This window comes from Podarcis raffonei, chromosome 16, assembly GCF_027172205.1.
Source record: "Podarcis raffonei isolate rPodRaf1 chromosome 16, rPodRaf1.pri, whole genome shotgun sequence".
In the NCBI taxonomy this organism is placed as follows: Eukaryota; Metazoa; Chordata; class Lepidosauria; order Squamata; family Lacertidae; genus Podarcis; species Podarcis raffonei.
The window spans coordinates 19,334,393-19,354,770 of NC_070617.1; the positions used below are offsets into that span (position 1 = coordinate 19,334,393).

General features: G+C 46.9%; 1 protein-coding gene across 1 annotated transcript in view; it reads left to right on the forward strand.

The window, feature by feature from the left end:
- The window catches only part of KSR2 (kinase suppressor of ras 2), a 190,982-nt gene that overhangs the window by 18,090 nt on the left and 152,514 nt on the right, over positions 1 to 20,378 (forward strand). Inside the window, exons 2-3 of the mRNA XM_053368015.1 lie at positions 7,948 to 8,088; positions 15,343 to 15,493. Of these exons, the coding sequence (XP_053223990.1) occupies positions 7,948 to 8,088; positions 15,343 to 15,493 (292 nt within the window). The remainder of the gene's footprint in view (positions 1 to 7,947; positions 8,089 to 15,342; positions 15,494 to 20,378) is intronic.

Here is a 20,378-nt window from a genome sequence, read left to right on the forward strand (position 1 = left end):
AGCCCCCATTGGAGAGTTTGTAGTGCCATATCGCATTTAAACCACAGCAGAGGTGAGGGAGAGGGGCTGCTTAAAATGGCGGCCGCTCGAGCGCTGTTGCTGCTGGCCCCAACAAAGCCCAGGCCCCTTCCTCCTCTAGGCAGGGCGGGGAGAAGCCAGGAGGAGGGAGGAGGGGCCGCTGAAGATTTGGGGCAGATAAATGAAAGGGCTCCACACGGCGGAGAGTTAATCTATGAGAAATTGCTGTCCTGATTCACAGGCCCAGAGGAGGGCTCAAGGGATTGGCTGGGTACAGGGATACCAAAGAAGGATGTCCAAAAACCTCAGAGGGATCAGTTCTAGTGCTTGATTAAAGAAAGGTGTAGACTTACAGCAAACCAGCCTGCCAGGTCTCCTAGTCTTTACTGACATGGGTCAGACACCGCAGCAAGGAGACAGCTTGTCCACACCCAAGCAAACACCCATGCATTCTTTATACACAAAGAAGAAAACACCAGTTTGGCTAGGACTACCCATCTGTCCAGGGGAGGGCACAGGTGGCAGATACCCAAATCTTACAGATAGTTCCCCCTTCTAGGCTCAGAGCCCAGCAACCCCGAGCCCACAGATAAGGAGAGCATCAAAGGGAGCCAATTAGCCTATATCAAAGCAAACGAAGAGAAACATCTATGAGCTCATGGCGAACCAATTAATTGTGGAGTTATCTTGACTGCCAAGATGGCGTTTGCAGAGGACCTGGAACGGTTCAACACACTTTCTTCCGCAGGGGGCAGTGGTGGCCATGAACTTGGAGGGCTTTAAAAGAGGATTAGATGAATTCGTGGAGGAGAGGGCTATTGAAGGCTACCAGCCAGGATTGTTATGTTCTCCCTCCACAGTTGGAGGCAGTAATGCTTCTGAATACCAGTTGCTGGAAACCACAGGAAGGGAGAGTGATCTCACGCCCAGGTCCTGATTGTGGGTTTCCCCTTGGGGCATCTGGTCTGCCACTGTGAGAACAGGATGCCGTAACAGATGGGCCATTGCTCTTCTTGTGTTCTTACCATCTTATTGGAGGTATCTGATATTATGGGAGCAGAACTCTTCTCAGTCAACCTACTTGGATCCAGCTTCTTACTCTTTGTCTCCCCTTCAGGTTCTGATACTTCCCGGGGCCCCAGTTTCACCCCCCACAACCCACTGGGACTTTCCCTGGGGTCATCAAGTGCCAACTCCCCAAACTCCTCCCATTGCTGCCAAGGATTGGACCATTCCTTCCATGACATCTCCAAGGGATTCAGGGCCTTGGCCCAGTATAGCTGAAGGAGCATTTGCACCGCCACTGTTCAGCCCAGACACTGAGGTCCAGCTCCGAGGGCCTTCTGGCGGTTCCCTCACTGCGAGAAGTGAGGTTACAGGGAACCAGGCAGAGGGCCTTCTTGGTGGTGGTGCCCGCCCTGTGGAACACCCTCCCATCAGATGTCAAGGAAATACAGTGGTACTTCGGGTTAAGAACTTAATTAGTTCTGGAGGTCCGTTCTTAACCTGAAACTGTTCTTAACCTGAGGTACCACTTTAGCTAATGGGGCCTCCTGCTGCCTCTGCGCCTGTGCCGCGTGATTTCTGTTCTCATCCTGAAGCAAAGTTCTTAACCTGAGGTACTATTTTTGGGTTAGTGGAGTCTGTAACCTGAAGCGTCTGTAACCTGAAGCATTTGTAACCCGAGGTACTACTGTAAACCAACTATCTGACTTTTAGAAGACATCTGAAGGCAGCCCTGTTTAGGGAAGTTTTTAATGTTTGATGTTCTATCGTGGTTTTAATATTCTGCTGGGAGCTGCCCAGAGTGACTGGGAAAGCCCAGCTAGATGGGCGGGGTATAAATAATAAATGATGATCATGATGATGACGACAGTAGCAATGGTTGGCAAGGCTCCCCCCTTTCCTATTTGTGAAGAAGGGAGAAACTTTCAATGGAGTCTGATCCATTAGCGTGGATGGGGCGCTGCCCTCAGCCAGCCCCTACCAGCCTGCCTGGTTTCCTCATAACCAGCCCAGGGGATGGTACTGGTTGTCAGCTCAGGGGATGGTCCTGGTTGTCAGCTTCTTCTTCCTCAGTCTCACAGAATGGAGAATGGGGGCAAAAATAGAATTAGCTGCCTCTGCCTGCCACTGGCTCTGGCTCCCCCTGCTGTTCGGCTCCCTGCCTTCCGCCCTACCATTCCAGGGGGCACCAGCTACCCCTGGGTGCGTTGACCCATTTTTTTGAAGGAAACCTGTTGTGGAGTCCTGAGGCAGTTGAGCAGCTACTGACTCTCCCCTGTCATCACACCGCTCCCCCTTCTCCCCCTTGCCTGCCATCTCCATGGAGAATAAGCTGTTTGAGGGACACAGAGAGGGGGCTGAGGATAAATATTTTCTCTTATCGCCTCGTAGCCACAATCTCTATTCAGGTATCAGTTTGCAGGTTGCTCTTTTGAAATGAGGAGAGCCTGGGCTTGTCCTGGGCAAAAGAGATGGAGAAATGAGCACCACTATTATTCTGCATGAAGAGCTGCAGAGCTTTTGTCTGCTTTTACTTACACTTAATATTTGCATACCCTCCTTTTCTGTTTCTTCCTTGCTGTACTATACTGTATTGTTTTAATCAGTGTTTTTATGGAGCAGTCAAGTAATTTCGTTGTCCCCGAGAGGGGGCAATGACAATAAAGATATTATTATTATTATTATTATTATTATTATTATTATTATTAAACCCATAACAAGGGATGGACAGAGAACCTGTCTATTTCTGTTTCTCATTTTTCCAATCCTAAATTCTCCACATTTCCACACCAGTTTTCAATTTTTTAAAAAACGAAGTCCTCTTGAAAATTCATAAGCATTTTAAGTATGAATTTCTCCCAACTATACACATTGTTTGCATGCAATTTCCCCCGATATACACACTTTTGCAAAGCGATTTTCCTAACGCAATGCATCTTTCCATGTTATCATCATCATTATTACTAAAGTTCACTCGTGTGCAGACTTTAGTATATGTATATTTGCACACATTACTTGGTTAGAGAACTGCCTTGCAAAATTCAGAAGAGAGTGAATTTCAGAGGACGGCTGTGTGTTTCAGTTTGCATATTGTTTTACAAATTGCAAATTAAGTATGGTTGCCTTAAAATGTGAACTGAGTTGAATTTCTCTCCCATCCGAACTCATAACCAAAGCGACTTGCAAAGCCAGGAGAACAGGATACAATGAAGAAATAAAACACTGAATGGATAGATCTCTGAGAACAACGTTTTTTATTTATCTATTCATTCATTTTATTCATTCATTTATTTAATAACTTTATATCCCAATTTTCCTCCAAGGAGCTCACAGTGGTTCTCCTCCCTCCTCCTCATTTTATCCTCACAACAGCCCTGTGAGCTAGGGTAGGCTGAGAGGCAGTGACTGGCCCAAGGCCACTTCAATGAGCTTCATGGCTGAGTGGGGATTTGAACCCTGGTCCTTCCAGGTTCAACACTCTGTGCCACACTGGATGTCTGTCCCGCCCCTTCCTCCCTAAAGGGTTAGCTCCCTTACACAGAAGGCAGAAGGGAACAGGACCCTGGACAGCTGCAAGAGAGCCCTGCAGGCTGGCACCCCACTGCCAGAGATGTTGTCTAAGCAAGGAGCTGAAGGTAACCAAAACTCCATGTAGCCTGAAGGCCAGGAGTGTTGTCTGCTCCATATCTCTGGATTGCAACAGAGGCACCTCCTGATTTTGCAGCCTGTGGCTTCAGCAAGGTTTGGGAAATGAAAATACTGCTGTAGACGTATCCTCTGAGGATGGGGGCGTGGCAGGACTTTGCCCTCTGATGGAGCAGTGCTTAATAATAATAATAATAATAATAATAATAATAATATACCCTGCCCCCTCTGGGCGGCTTCCAAGAGGATATTAAAAATACAATAAAAGATCAAACATTAAAAACTTCCCTAAACAGGGCTGCCTTCAGATGTCTTCTAAAAGTCAGATAGTTGTTTATATCTGATGGGAGGCCATTCCACAGGGTGGGCACCACCACTGAGAAGGCCCTCTGCCTGGTTCCCTGTAACCTCACTTCTTGAAGTGAGGGAACCGCCAGAAGGCCCTCGGAGCTGGACCTCACTGTCCAGGCTGAATGATGGGGGTGGAAACGCTCCTTCAGGTATCCTGGGCTGAGGCCCAAGTGCTGGGGCAATTTCCCACAAGTAAATAGCTCAGACGAGGGGTAGCAACCTAAGGCCCGGGGGCCGGATGTGGCCCAATCGCCTTCTCAATCTGGCCTGCAGATGGTCCGGGAATCAGCGTGTTTTTACATGAGTAGAATGTTTCTTTTCATTTAAAATGCATCTCTGGGTGATTTGTGGGGCATAGGAATTCATTCATTTTTTCCCCTTCAAAATATAGTCTGGCCCCCCACAAGGTCTGAGGGACAGTGGACTGGCCCATGGCTGGAAAAGTTTGCTGACCCCTGATTTAAGAGAACACTGTAAACAACTAAAAACTTTGGTAGGATTTGAGTAATGCTTGTAATGTATGAAAAACTATGGTAAAAATGAATTATTTTTTGTTAAATAAAGAGAGAGAAAGTAATGGTGGGGAAAAATTGATAATGGTAACCCTGGAAGGGCGGAGGGGAGTCGAAGGATTCAGGGAATCCTAAACAATGAGGTGGATGTTTTGTTTGAATTTAATTTTTTTATGTAAAACTCAATAAAAATACAGTGGTACCTCAGTTACATGCGCTTCAGGTTACATACGCTTCAGGTTACAGACTCCGCTAACGCAGAAATAGTACCTCAGGTTAAGAACTTTGCTTCAGGATGAGAACAGAAATCATGCTCTGGCAGCAGCAGGAGGCCCCATTAGCTAAAGTGGTGCTTCAGGTTAAGAACAGTTTCAGGTTAAGAATGGACCTCCGGAATGAATTAAGTATTTAACCCGAGGTACCACTGTATATAAAAAAGAAAAGAAAAAGAGATTGGCAGAGCAGTGCTCCGTTTGCCTGGCAGACCAATGGACACAACCTTTTACCTTTTGTACATTCAAGCAGCACAGAAACCAGAGGTTTCTATAGATAATTTACCTCACAAAGGAAAACCTATCTCCCTCCTCCATCCAGGGAAGCAAGAGGCGTTATCACAGTTCAAGGGGCACATTTCAGTCAGGCAAAGACTCTGAGCAGCACCAGTGAAAGTTGAGGCCGGGGAAGAGTCCTGAGGTCCGAGCAGAGAGTACTGGAGGGCCACATTCACATCCCCCCCACCCCACCCCAGGCCTGAAGTTCCTCATCCCTGTGTCAGCAACTGCCAACACACCTGGTGAAGTCATATCCGGCCCACAACCTGACAGTTATTCTTTTGGGGTGCACACGTCCTCCTGTCTTGTACAGTGGTACCTCGGGTTACATACGCTTCAGGTTACATACACTTCAGGTTACAGACTCCACTAACTCAGAAATAGTACCTCGGGTTAAGAACTTTGCTTCAGGATGAGAACAGAAATTGTGCGCCAGTGGCACGGCGGCAGCGGGAGGCCCCATTAGCTAAAGTGGTGCTTCAGGTTAAAAACAGTTTCAGGTTAAGAATGGACCTCCAGAACGAATTAAGTACTTAACCCGAGGTACTACTGTACTCTCTACAAAGACCTGAGGAACGATATCATCACCTCACTTGTACTAACCATCCCAGGTCACTCAACCACTGCCACAATGTCCTTTCTTCTATCAGATAAAAATGAGCAGATAACAACAAAGGTTGCTAGGTTCATAGCAGGGGCAATCAGAATAAGGGCCACTAACTGACGGCTAATTCAGGACTTTAAATTGTGCTCTTATATCAAATTTCCTTTTCTGCGTATACTGTAATGTTTTACTGTTGCTATGGCCATTGGCTAATGCAAATAAAGTTTTATCTATCTTTTGGGGCGCTGCTATGTGACACCCTTTGGTGTCTCTGCAGCGGAAGAACCAGCAAGGCTACGAAAAAGGATGAAGAGGCAGACACCCCTGGATATATAACGCAGTGCCACCTTGTGTCAGGAATGGTGAGCTGCAACTTAGCAGGGACGCCGTTGACGGGTTCATGATGCCCAGCATGGAGAGAAGCTTTTCTCCAATTCTCATAGCACTTGGACCGTCGACAAGCTGAATGCTGGAGGTTTAAGGGCAGATAAAAGAAAGGACTTATCCATGCGTGCGGCACGTTGTTAAACTGTGGAACTCGCTGCCGCAGGACACACTGATGGCCACCAATTTGGATCGCTTTAAATGAGGGATTGGACTAATAATAATAATAATAATAATAAATTATTATTTATACCCCACCCATCTGGCTGGGCTTCCCCAGTCACTCTGGGCGGCTTCCAACACAATATTAAAATACAGTAATGCATCAAACATTAAAAGCTTCCCTAAACAGGGCTGCCTTCAGGTGTCTTCTAAAAGTCTGGTAGTTGTTGTTCTCTTTGACATCTGGTGGGAGGGCGTTCCACAGGGCGGGTGCCACTACCGAGAAGGCCCTCTGCCTGGTTCCCTGTAACTTGGCTTCTTGCAGTGAGGGAACCGCCAGAAGACCCTCGGCGCTGGACCTCAGTGTCCAGGCAGAACGATGGGGGTGGAGACGCTCCTTCAGGTATACTGGGCTGAGTCTGTTTAGGGCTTTGAAGGTCAGCACCAACACTTTGAATTGTGCTCAGAAATGTACTGGGAGCCAATGTAGGTTGTTCAGGACTGGTGTTATGTGGTCTTGGTGGCCACTCCCAGTCACCAGTCTAGCTGCCTGGAGGAAAAGGCTATGCTTGATACCTCCACTGTCAGAGGCAACAAAGCCTCTGAATATCCGTAGGGGGAAACCGCAGGAGGGAAGAGTGTTCTTGGGTTTGGGTCCTGTTTGCAGGGTTTCCTATTGGGGCATCTGGTTGGCCAATGGGAGAACAGGATGCTGGACTATACGGGCCATTGGCTGGATCCAGCAGGCTCCTCTTACAAACTTATGTAAGTTTTGGTCAACTCTGTGAGTCTGTGTGCCAGCGATGGCCTTGGCCAGAGGCAAAAGGAGTTAAAGCGATGAGGGCAATTTTTTGCTTTTGTGCAATAGGCTGGCTTAACAACAACAAAACGAAATACCCTTTTCAGTCTGCTTTGAAAATGACAGTGACCAGGAAGTGGGTTTTTTTGTTTGTTGCTTAAATCCTTTAATAATAATAATAATAATAATAATAATAATAATAATAATATCATTATTGCATTATGAAAGGGGATCTCTGAGATTTGAAATAACTGGAACACAAGGTTTGTAACTCTGTTGTGCCTGGATCTTATTTGCGTTTACCTGTTGGGCTTTCTGAGTTCTTTTTGATTTTGGATTTTTAAAAAAAAATCTTTGTAAAAGAAAAGGAGAGAAAGAAGCCTATGAAGAAAGTGGTGTGGTAAACTTGAGCAAAATTACCAAGAATGAAATATATGCTTCCGTTTCCATGGGAAATAAAATAAGTGTGTGGTGTATGATTGACTCTTAATTTCAGGGTCACGGGTTTGAGTCTCACCTTGGGCAAAAGATTCCGGAATTGCAGGGATTTGGACTAGTCCTTCCAGCCCTACAATTCTATAGTTCTATGACTCTCCTCGTAACCACTTTGGGGTCTGCCCCCACTCCTTACTAGCCATGGTGGCTAGATTCTGCCCCCACTGTCAGTTGCAATATACCCCTGTGTACCACTTTTATTTATTTATGGAAAACATTTGAAATAAATAAATAAATGGCGGCGACACCCGCAGGTGTGATTCATTGGGGGCCAGGCCGCGAACTGCTAGAGGGTGCGGAAGGGAGCATGGTGGAGAGAGGAGGGGGTAACATGCCTAGGGAGTGGGCGGGATCTCCTGACAGACAGCTGCCTTGACTCCGCCTACCTCCTGTCTCTTCCCAACCCTTTCTGTTTTCCAGAGCAAACTGGTGAAGTACTTCAGCCGCCAGCTCTCATGCAAGAGGAAAGTGGCTCTCCAGGAACGCAATGCCAAGCTCGAGGGCTTCCCGCAGCTCCTACACTGGTTCCGCATTGTCAACGTCCGCAAGGAGGTCATGGAGGTGAGCTGCGCACGGGGTCTCAGAGGGGTTGGCCCCTGCCTCTTCCCAGAGCTCCCTCCTCCAGCTTCTTGTCCCTCCAGCCCCCCTCCTCCCCTTCCTCTGTTCTGTGTGCCTTTGATGGTGCTCTATGAATTTTGGAGCAAGCACAATAAGACAGGGACCAAACTGGGGTCGCTAAGAAGCACAGTGGAAGAATCATGTGCTGTGATCTCACAGTGCTGAGGTGTTTTAATTAGTTTAGTTAGTTAATTAGGTGATGTAAAGCAGAGGCGGGGGACGTGGGTGGCGCTGTGGGTTAAACCACAGAGCCTAGGACTTGCTGATCAGAAGGTCAGTGGTTCGAATCCCCGCGATGGGGTGAGCTCCTGTTGCTTGGTCCCTGCTCCTGCCAACCTAGCAGTTTGAAAGCATGTCAAAGTGCAAGTAGATAAATAGGTACTGCTCTGGCGGGAAGGTAAACAGCATTTCCGTGCGCTGCTCTGGTTTGCCAGAAGCAGCTTAGTCATGTTGGCCACATGACCCAGAAGCTGTACGCCGGCTCCCTCGGCCAATAAAGTGAGATGAGCGCCGTAACCCCAGAGTCGGTCACGACTGGACCTAATGGTCAGGGGTTCATTTACCTTTACCTAAAGCAGAGGCAGTTGAAAGCACACTGAGAAACTGAGGTTCTCTGCAAACCTTCACTTCACTTATGTTTCTTGTTTTTAAAAAAAGTTTCTACAGTGGTACCTCGGTTGTCGAACATCTCGGAAGCCGAACCTTTTGGTTTTCAAACGCCGAAAACCCAGAAGTAAATGCTTCTGTTTTCAAATGCGCCTCGGAAGTCGAACCCTTTGCGCCTCGGTTTTCGAACATTACAGAAGTCGAACGGTCTTCCAGAACAGATTACATTCGACAACCAAGGCACCACTGCATTAAATATTGTATTGCATTACAAAACAGCCAAATAAACAAGGGAAAATACATCTAGCGTCTCCCCTTTCGATTCATAGAGTCTTTTCCGCAGTTGCTTTATGAGACGCTATTGTCAATAGACATCATGTGGTTGGAGGGGAAAGAGAGGGAGATGCGGGGGGTAAACAATGGGTGCACATGGAGATAGATAAAATCAGAAACATCTTCACAACCTGTTGCTCCAAAACAAACTAAGGAAAATTCCCACAACACTAAACAGGTCCACACAGTCCATGCTTAAAGCATGGAAGGAAGAAGTAGGAACACGGACCCCAACCGCATCCCATCACCCTTATTCTATCATTCAGCCCAAAGCATCCATATAAAAAGGCCTGGCAGGCTAAAAGTCTATCATATTGCTGAGTCATTGTATATTCATATCTCAAAAACTGCAGTTTTTGAGATATGAATATACAATGACTCAGCAGAACCCACCTATGGCAGCATCATCATCTACCAGTGTGGTGTAGTGGTTAAGAGCGCTAGTCTCGTAATCTGGTGAACCAGGTTCGATTCCCCGCTCCTCCACATGCAGCTGCTGGGTGACCTTGGGCAGTCACACTTCTCTGAAGTCTCTCAGCCTCACTCACCTCACAGAGTGTTTGTTGTGGGGGAGGAAGGGAAAGGAGAATGTTAGCTACTTTGAGAACCCTTCGGGTAGTGATAAAGCAGGATATCAAATCCAAACTCTTCTTCTTCTTCTTCTACTCAGCCAGTCACCTTTCTTCTCTCTGTCCCCTTATGGTTTGAAGCTTGCTTGACAGATGACAACCGGCCATTGATTACTGGTGCTTTAGTGTTCTAGTACTGTATCCACTTTATCAAAATGATTGTCGGTTTTATTGCTTTTATATATTCTCTGATCAAATCCCTTTTTTAAGGTAAGAGACAAATAAAAGGAAGCACTCCCAAATATAAGCCGCACTCTCCTTCCAATTTCAGACCCTGAAAAGTTAAAAGTGCGGCCGCACTTCTTTGATGCACTGTCTCCACAGGTCCACAAGAGGGCAGCATTGCTCAACTCTGTGAGTCTTTTTCCACAAGGAAAAACAGCTTTGGCTTCCTAAATAAAGCTCAACAACTCCGACAATGGGTAGATCACTGCCAGTTTTTTTAATACAGACTCTTGGAAGTTGGACGCCCCTGATCTAGCTCATATGCATAGGCTTAGCTGGCAGCTCCTGACTAAAACACCTCCTTTTTTGTTTAGCATTAAAGGGAGCAAAATGAGAAATAGAATTGGATTTTTCTTTTTATGTTGGGTCACTTTCTCAGTGTAAAATCTGAAAAGCGACATAGGACCACAAGAAGCTGCCTTAGCTAGGCCCTTGGTCCATCTAGCTCAATACAGGCAACTTTGACCGGCAGCAGCTGTTCTCCAGGGTTTGGGGCAAGGGACATTCCTAGCCCTAACAGAAGATGCTGAGAGTTGAATGGGACCTTCTGTGAGCAAGGCAGATGCTCTACCCTTGAAAGTATCCAGCAATATCAAGTTATAGGAAAACTGGTGCTATTTACAGTAATCCTTCTAGTTGGTTAATTGGTTTGGCAACTTCCATGCACATGACATGTGATGCTAATTATTTCCCCCAAGAGTTAAATGATAACTAATCAGAGGCAGCTACAGGAGAGCTATGAGATTCAGGGGAGGGTCAGATGCCTTGTCAATCCCAGCAGGTACAGTGGTACCTTGGGTTAAGTACTTAATTCATTCTGGAGGTCCGTTCTTAACCTGAAACTGTTCTTAACCTGAAGCACCACTTTAGCTAATGGGGCCTCCCGCTGCCGTCGCACCGCCAGAGCACGATTTCTGTTCTTATCCTGAAGCAAAGTTTTTAACCTGAAGCACTATTTCTGGGTTAGCGGAGTCTGTAACCTGAAGCGTATGTAGCCTGAAGCGCATGTAACCCGAGGTACCACTGTATATAAGAGGATGACCCAGCCTGCCTAGTCTTTTACCTGTGTAAGCAAATCTTGAAACTATAAACTGCTTCTGATAATACCCAGGAAACACATAGAGCCACAGCTCAGCAGAAGACCATCTGTTTGCATGCAGAAGTTCCCAGGTTCAGTCCCTGAAGGCATCTCCTGCCAGGGCTGACAGAGAGACCCTTGTCTGTAACTTTGCTGCCAGTCTGTGCAGACAGTCCTGAGCTCGATGGATCAACGGTGGCCCTCCAGGCATTTTCATCTGGCCGTTGGGACTCTGCCCAGTTCCTGCCCCTCTTTAGCCCTGCTTTGTCTTGTCTTCTAGGGTCGGGCTGTCCAACCTCTCTGACCAAGCAGGCTGCAAGAGTCCTTTGACACAGATAGTATTGTTTCTTTTTTTCAATCTCACTCACTTCTTTCTTTCTTTCCCCCCACACTCTATCTTTTTATAGATGAAATTTTCTTAATAAAATATTATTAATCGTAAAAACAACAACACACAGACCCCAGGGGCTGCACACTGAATTTTAATTTCTGTATCGTAAATCAAAGCTGTTCGCAGTATACTTAATATTATTTAATATGCATGGTTAATGGCTCAAATGTGTCCTTGAACTGCAATGGGGCCTCTTAGAATCATAGAATTGTAGAGTTGGAAGGGATCCCAAGGGTCATCTAGCTCAACCCCTATAATTCAGGAATCTCAACTAGACCATACGTTACAGGTGGCCATCCGACCTCTGCTGCAGGGATACTGGAGTAGCTTGCTGGTTCCTGCTCCAGGTGGATCACGTTTGGTCAAAACTCTTCACTATGACCTGTCCATCTTGGGTGTCCCTGCACGGCATCACTCATAGCTTCTCTGAGTTATTCAAGCCCCTTCGTCACGACAAGGCAGTGATCCATGAAGGGGCAACCTCTGCTTAAACCCCCCCAAATAAGGAGAGTCTACCACCTCCTGAGCGAGACCTTTCCACTGTCGAACAGATCTTACTGTCAGAAAGTTCTTCCTGATGTTTAGTCGGAATCTCTTTTGCGTTTAGTTGGAATCTTTGCATTGTTCTGTATAATTGCGGTTTCAACGAAAGATCTTTTGTTCAGTTCAAATCTCTCTCTCTCTCTTTAAAAAACATTTATTCAAAAGTTACAATGCAGTACATTTTCAATCAATATCTGCAGTTCAAATATCTGAAACCACCATTCTGCCTGAGCCCCACAGGAGCCCCATAGGGCGAGGTTACACTTATTTCGCAGGAGAGCTGTTTGCGATGTCACCAGGTAATCTTTGCTACCCAGAGAAAACTCCCAGTTGCCCTTGGCAACAGTACAAGTGACTGAACGGCTCGATGTCACATTCAGAAATGCAACTCGTTAATACCTTCTTGGCTTCTTGCTTTTTTGCAAAAGTCTCTCGGAGAGCCCAGTACCTGGGAGCGATCTTGCCCACCCCCGCAGCGCCTTAAATTGCCCCGAGGTGCCGAGGCGCACCGACCATTTCCATGGGATTGCTGGCCCTTGGCTATTTCTAGGAATAGAAACTTCATAAATATTGAATCTGTTACTTGCCTTGGCTCCATCTGCAGCGCACGTTTAAAGCGGCGCTGTACCCCTGAAAGCAGCCCTGGGTTCCCTCAGAGAATCCGGGGAGCTGTAGTTTGTTACAGGTGCTAAGTGTTGTTAGGAGACTCCCCACACCCTGTTCCCTTCACGGAGCTACAGTTCCCAGAATGGTTTAACAATCTCTCCCTCTTCCAGGGAGCTCTGGGAATTGTAGCTCTTGCGAGGGGAACAGAGATCTCCTAGCAACTCTCAGCACCCTTAGCAAACTACAGTTCCCAGAATCCTTGGGAGGAAGCCAAGACTATTTAAAATGGTACGACACTGCTTTAAATGTGTAGCGCAGATGACAACATTTTAAGATCCATAGAGAAAAGCAGCGTGTTTATACTCTCCAACATTTCTCCAATAAAAACAGTGACATCCTATTTAATAATAATAATAATAATAATAATAATAATAATATAGTCAAACCTTGGATCACAAATGCCTTTGTTTTCGAGTGTTTCGGCTCCCGAATGCCAAAAAATCTGAAAGTAAATGCTTCAGTTTCTGAACGTTTTTTGGAAGCTGAACGTCTGACACGGCTTCCGCTTGAGTGCAGGAAGCTCCTGCAACCGATCGGAAGCCGTGCCTCAGTTGTTGAACATTTCAGAAGCTGAACGGACTTCCAGAATGGATTATGTTCGACAACTGAGGTTTGACTGTAATAATAATAATAGTAATAATTTTATTATTTATACCCTGCCCAGCTAACTGGGTTGCCCCAGCCACTCTGGGCAGCTTCCAACATATATAAAAACATAATAAAACATTTAAAAACTTCCCTGAAGAGGGCTGCCTTCAGATGTCTTCTAAAGGTTGTTATCTCTTTAGCTTGCGGGTCTCATAACTCCATACCCTCCAACATTTCTCTGATGAAAATAAGGATGTTCTAAGGAAAAGTGGGACATTCTGGGGTCAAATCAGAAGCTGGGATGGCTTCTGTAATTCTGGGACTGTCCCTGAAAAACAGGGGCACTCAGAGGGTCTGTTATACTCACTAAAGAAGATTTAATGACAAAACGTAAGAATTTACTTTTTCGTTTACTTTGTATTTGAGGTGGCGGGTGATATAAATGTATGATTTTCTTTTGTTTGTTTTTTTGTTGATGTGTAAAGTAAAGCATAAACTCAAAAAAGAAGAAAAAAGAAAGAACCAGCAGCAAGGCTCTTCCCTGTTATTTGTTTATTTATTTGCAAAGATGTCTAGACTGCTAGCGTTAAGAGAGAGAGAGAAAAAAAACAGTGGTGAACATCTTAAAAATCAATAATACAATTGCATTCATAAGCACGTCTTAAATCAAATCAATAGACCAATATATATAACTGGTTCACCCCTTAAGGAAAGCCTTGTGTTAGTAGTAGCATTCATTGGGAGCAGGTGCCTCTTGGAGCTGGTAGGGTGCTAGGCATCGAGACCAACAATAAAAGTAAAGGTAAAGGGACCCCTGACCATTAGGTCCAGTTGCGGCTGACTCTGGGGTTGCGGCGCTCACCTCATTTTATTGGCCGAGGGAGCCGGAGTACAGATTCCGGGTCATGTGGCCAGCATGACTAAGCCGCTTCTGGCGAACCAGAGCAGCGCATGGAAACACTGCATGCTTTCAAACTACTAGGTTGGCAGGAGCTGCGACCGAGCAACGGGAGCTCACCCCGTCGCGGGGATTCAAACCAACGACCTTCTGATCGGCAAGTCCTAGGTGTTATGTACTGAAGTTCTCACCCTGGGCCAGCAGGGGGATACTGTAGATAGTTATGCAAATAAGGGATCGAAAGTGACGTTCAGTGATTGGATAGTTTTAGAAAGTTGTTACAGTAACGTTGTACTGGAGCTCTATATAAGCAGGCTGACTGAACCCTTCAGTTCAGTTCTGTCCTGGCCTGTGAATAAACAAGAGATGTTTGAAGAATTGCTGTGTCATCTGATATGTTCACCCACAACTTAACACTAGGCTCTGTGGTTTAGACCACAGCGCCACCCGCGTCCCTTAAACCAACAGTAGGTGGCACTAAAGACAAAGGCCAATTTAATTCCAGTTTTGATCCCATCCTCCCTGCTGGGGTAGCACTGAGATGGGGTGGGGAGTGGGGAGGAAGCTGCCAGGCAAGGTCCCTGCCCTGGATGTTCTGTAAAGAAGAAGTCAGGCAGGCAGGCAGGTAGGGACTGGCTAAGGGCAGGCCGAACTTGATGGGGCAGTGCCCCGTTTGCCCTGGGTTGTATCCAATATTACCATTTAATTTTTGCCTGGTTTTGTGCCTACAAAACAAAAAAGAAAAGATTAAAAAAATGTAAACCATAAAGCGACACAGCCTGGAAGGACAGTAGTCCAAAAATACAGTGTGGGTCCAAAGGGATAATAAAGGGATAATAAAGTGTTAACTCATTCAAAGGTTCCCTTTCCCTATGTAAAAATGAGAGTTTTCTCCACCTGTGAGTTCCACAGGATCGATAATAGAGGTTCTATAAAGCCTTAGAAGAGCCAGACATTTGCTTATGCCGGTGACACAAAGCACCTGTCTGCCTCAATATTCATATAAGAAATTGCACCCAAAATTTGTCCTCCTCTCAACAAACCCATTGGAATGAAGGAACCTGATTCAAACAGGACCATTAATCCCAGCAGGTCTTTATTGAGTAGGATTTATTTGGCTGCAACCCTTTACATTTCAGGAGGATGCGATTGAGTTGTTGATCTCTGGCAGATTCGCTTGGCCTGATGAGACTCTCTTCCTCCTTCTTATGACATTTGCCTTCCCCCTGCCTCCCTCTAGGAAATAACTCCTGGCCAGTTGAACCTGGAGGACCTTCTGGAGATGACGGACGAGCAGGTCTGCATGACGGTGAAGAAGTTTGGGGCCAACCAGGAAGAATGCGCAAGGCTCAACGCCTCCCTCTCCTGCCTCCGGAGCGTTCATAAATCAGGTGCGAAGGTGTGCTCTCCCTCCCTCCCTCCCTCGCTGATGACTGGGTGTCTAACTTTCAGTGGAGAACCTTGGGGCCCTCCCAGTTAGGTTAAATAATAATAATAATACATTTATAATTTATACCTTGCCCATCTGGCTGGGTTTCCCCAGCCACTCTGAGCGGCTTCCAACTGAATATTAAAAACAATACAGCATCAGACATTAAAAACTTCCCTAAACAGGGCCGCCTTCAGTTGTCTTTTAAATGTAAAATAGTTGTTTATTGCTTTGACATCTGCCGTGAGGGCGTTCCACAGGGCAGGTGCCACTACCGAGAAGGCCCTCTGCCTGGTTCTCTGTAACCTCACTTCTCGCAGCGAGGGAACCGCCAGAAGGCCCTCAGCGCTGGACCTCAGTGTCCCGGCTGGATGATGGGGGTGGAGATGCTCCTTCAGGTATACAGTATATATATATATTCTAACCCCAGGCTTCAGGACCTTATCTCCAATGGCAGATCTAGTCCAGCGTCCTGTTCTCACAATTACCACACTGACCTGAGCGCAACAGTGCTCTCCCCTCCAGCAGCTGGTATTTAGAAGCAATGCCTTCAGTCATGGCTACTACCCGCCCCCCGGTAGCCTCCTCTTCTTCCCTGAATTTTCCTAACCCTCTTTTAAAACCATCTAAGTTGGTGGCCATCACTGCCTCCTGTGGGAGGTAGGTTTGTAGTTTAGCTAGGTGTCCACCACTGATGTGTGGCTCTGGTTGCCCAGATGAGAATAAAAGCCTAGGAACATAAGACGAGCCTGCTAGATCAAGCCAATAGCCCACCTAGCCCAGCAACCCTCCTCTTAAAATGAGCAACCAGATGTCTCCATGGAAAGCCCACAAGCAGGACCTGAGCACAAGAGCCCTCTCTCCACCTGTGATTCGCGGCAACTGGCATTCAGAGACATTACTGCCTCTGATCGTGGAGGAAGAGCATAACCATCGCAGCTAGTAGCCAGCTATAGCACTGTCCTTCGGCACTGCTTCCTGAGGGAGTGAGTTCCACAGTTTGACTATGCATTGCATGAAGAAACCCTCTCTCGTTTATCTGTCCTGAATCGTCTAACAATGAACCTTGAGCGTCATTGGCTGTCTGTGAGTTCTAGTGTTATGGGAGAGGGAAGGAAACACTTCCCATTAACCACTTTCTCTAGGTGTAATTTTTATACACCTCTGGCAATCTCCTTTTACTCGCCTTTTCTCAGAAAAGGTGAAACTGGAGTAGAAAGTAGGGTGGGAAAAGCTTCTTGGCTTCCCTGATCTGCTTATAGCTTCTAGTATATCCTAGAATGGCTGACAGGACCCTCCTGTTAGGGGTGCCTGGAAATATTGCACCTTGTTGATGTTCCTTTACGAATTCTCATCCGCCTCTCTGCTTAACAGTTTCTTCAACAGCCGTAAAAAGAGTGTGCAGCAAACTTTGATCGCAACTGCACTCTTGCAAACCTCTCTGTCATTTTGGAAGTGTGTATGTGTGTGTTGGGGGCAGGGGGAGGGACCTAATTTGATGGCTTCTCAATGCATAGGGAATGGCTGTTGCTCAGCAGCTGAGCAACTCCTTTGCGTACAGAAGGTACCAGGTTCAACTCTTGTTGTTTCCAGGCTGGGCTGGATGAGAGCCTGGTCTGATATCTTAGAGAGCCACCACCAGTCAGTATTGACAGTACAGTGGTACCTCAGGTTACAGACGCTTCAGGTTACAGAAGCTTCAGGTTGCAGACTCTGCTAACCCAGAAATAGTACCTCGGGTTAAGAACTTTGCTTCAGGATGAGAACAGAAATTGTGCGGCGGCGGCAGCAGCGGGAGGCCCCATTAGCTAAAGTGGTGCTTCAGGTTAAGAACAGCTTCAGGTTAAGAACAAACCTCCAGAACAATTAAGTTCTTAACCAGAGGTACCACTGTACTGAGCTGGATGGATTAATGGTCACAAGTTGATAAGACAACTTCCTGAGTATGTGTTTTTAACAGTTACTGCAACCCGCCCTGGGACTTAGGGTGAATGGAGGGTAAATAGTCATCGTCATTACCATCATAAAAGGTAAAGGGACCCCTGACCATTAGGTCCAGTCGTAGCCGACTCTGGGGTTGCGGTGCTCATATCGCTTTATTGGCCAAGGGAGCCGGTGTACAGCTTCTGGGTCATGTGGCCAGCATGACTAAGCCGCTTCTGGCGAACCAGAGCAGCACACGGAAACGCCGTTTACCTTCCCGCTGGAGCGGTACCTATTTATCTACTTGCACTTTGAGGTGCTTTTGAACTGCTAGGTTGGCAGGAGCTGGGACCGAGCAACGGGAGCTCACCCCGTCGCGGGGATTCGAACTGCCAACCTTCTGATCAGCAAGTCCTAGACTCTGTGGTTTAACCCACAGCGCCACCCACGTCCCTTCACCATCATAATCATCTGTAAAAAAATTAATAAAGTCTGCCTGCTTGGCCTCTTGCAAACAGCAGAGGGTGCTGTGGGATAACAGAAGCCACGCTGAGCTCAGTGTGGCGGTTGGATGTGGCCAAAATTCGCTGCTCTGGCTATAGGCAACCAGCTGTCTTAATGGCATCATAGAAGTGGAGAGATGGAAGGGACACCAAGAGTCATCTAGACCAACCCCCTTCAGTTCAGGGATGACAGATAAGGAATCCTTGGCAGGTGGCCAGCCAACCTCTCTTTAAAAACCTCCCATGAAGGAGAGCTCGCAACTTTTCGAGATATTGCCTGTAAGCTCCCATCAGTTGGGGGACCTGCACCCATGCTGAGATTTGGCTGCCCACCACCTGGCCGTGTGATCAGCAACTCTGTGGTTGAGGAGGTCTCGGCTATGGGCCACCATGGCTGTGCTCCACCTCTCCCGTCAGAGCAGCATTCTTCTGAATGACAGCTGCTGTGAAGGACAGGTGAGCAGAGCGCTGGTGGTCTCAGGACCTGCTTGCGGACATCTGGCTGGCCACTGTGAGAACGGGATGCTGGACTTGATGGGCCAACCTGGAACGGTGTTGCGTTCAACCACCTCCAGCCCGTCATGATAATCATAATGAACGCACAGTGAGAAGGACCATGTGCGGAGGAGGGCAACCAAGATGATCAAGTGTCTCGAAACAAAGCCTTATGAGGAACGGTTGAAGGAGCTGGGTATGTTTAGACCAGAAAAGAGGAGATATGATAGCCATCTTCAAATATTTCAAGGGCTGCCACATGGAAGAGGGAACAAGCTTGTTTTCTCCTGCTCTGGAGGGTAGGACTCGAACCAATGGCTTCATGTTACAAGAAAGGAGATTCTGACTAAACATACAGAAAAATCTTTCAGACCGTAGGAGCTGTTTGACTGTGGAACATTCTCCCTTGAGAGTTTGTCGACTCTCCTTCCTTGGAGGTTTCTAAGCAGAGGCTGGATGGCCATCTGTCATGGATGCTTTAGCTGAGATTCCTGCATTGCAGGGGGTTGGACTAGAGGACCCTTTGGGTCCCTTCCAACACTACGATTCTCTTATTATATGACCTTGGCATGACCCTAAATCAACTCCCGACGCCTTCCCCTCCTTTGCTTTAAGGCAGAGGAATCTGTCATGGGGGAACGAGGAAGAGCTGGAAGGCTGCCCAGGAAAGTGCTGATTTCACCCTTCAGAGGTGTGGCTGGTTGTTGCGTCCTGGGACAAGCCCATCACAGTTTTCCATCTTCCCCGGCCAGGGACAAAGCTGGCTTCTGGAGTCTTGATGTTAGAGGAGGAGGAGAAATCCCACCCCCCCACCCCAATGTAATTACACCCTCACATGCATTTGCCTCTCCCTCCACTGGTTTTTCTTCCTGGCTTCCTCCAGGCATGATATTAAATTTGCCACTCTTAACACACACGCATAAAGGCGACACTGGATCCTGTTCTGCCTTTCTGCCAATGACACACTCCCTTGGAATCTAGCTACTGCCAGGTCACAGGATTGTTTCCAGAGGCGGGGAACCTTTTCCTGTCCGAGGGCCACACTTCCTTCTGGGTAGCCTTCTGAGGGCCAAATGCATTCCTTGGAGGCCAGATCTGCTGCCTCTGTGGATCCTGCCGCATGAGGCAGTCCCCTCACTTTGCCTCATGGGTGGGCCAACTCTGGGCTCCATGAAATCAGGGATGGGTGGGTGGGGGACTCAGCCTTTTTTTGCATCCAACTTGTCCCCAGGTGTCTTTTTCGGGGGAGAAAGGTACAGTCGTACCTCGGGTTACAGACGCTTCAGGTTATAGACTCTATTAACCCAGAAATAGTACCTCGGGTTAAGAACTTTGCTTCAGGATGGAATGGCTGGAAGGGGGAGAATTCAGGCTGAATTGGACAGAGTCTTTGTTCTCTTGGGAAAGTTACAAGGCCAAATTGATGTTTTGGCTATAAATGTTACAACTCTGGACTCAACTGTAAACAATATCATTGAATCTGATAAGGATTTGAATCAGGAAGTTTATTCAACTGAACAGAAAGAGAAACTTGACAACTTTGAGAATTTGGAGAAGGAGACATATGTTGTCCCTGAAGAAAAGGAAGGAGGAGCTGTAATTCTGCAGATGGTGAAGGAGGACTTGAGGTCTGACATGATGGTAATGAAGGAAAATAAGAACTTGATGTGGAAAATCTGGCCTGAATTGGAGATTGAAAAAAGGAGAGATCTCCTTATGTGGAGATCTGAAGACCTAAGGATTACAAATTTGCTTAAGGTGGAGGTTGGAGCCTCGGGGACATTTGGACTTGAAAGGAGTAAGAAACAAGATTTGGGCTCCACTTTTAAGTATGGAGGACTGGTTGGAAGAAACATGGATCCTGAAGGGCCAGAGCTTCTCCAAGATTTGGTGTTTAATTTTAAGGACAACCAAAAAAACCGGCAG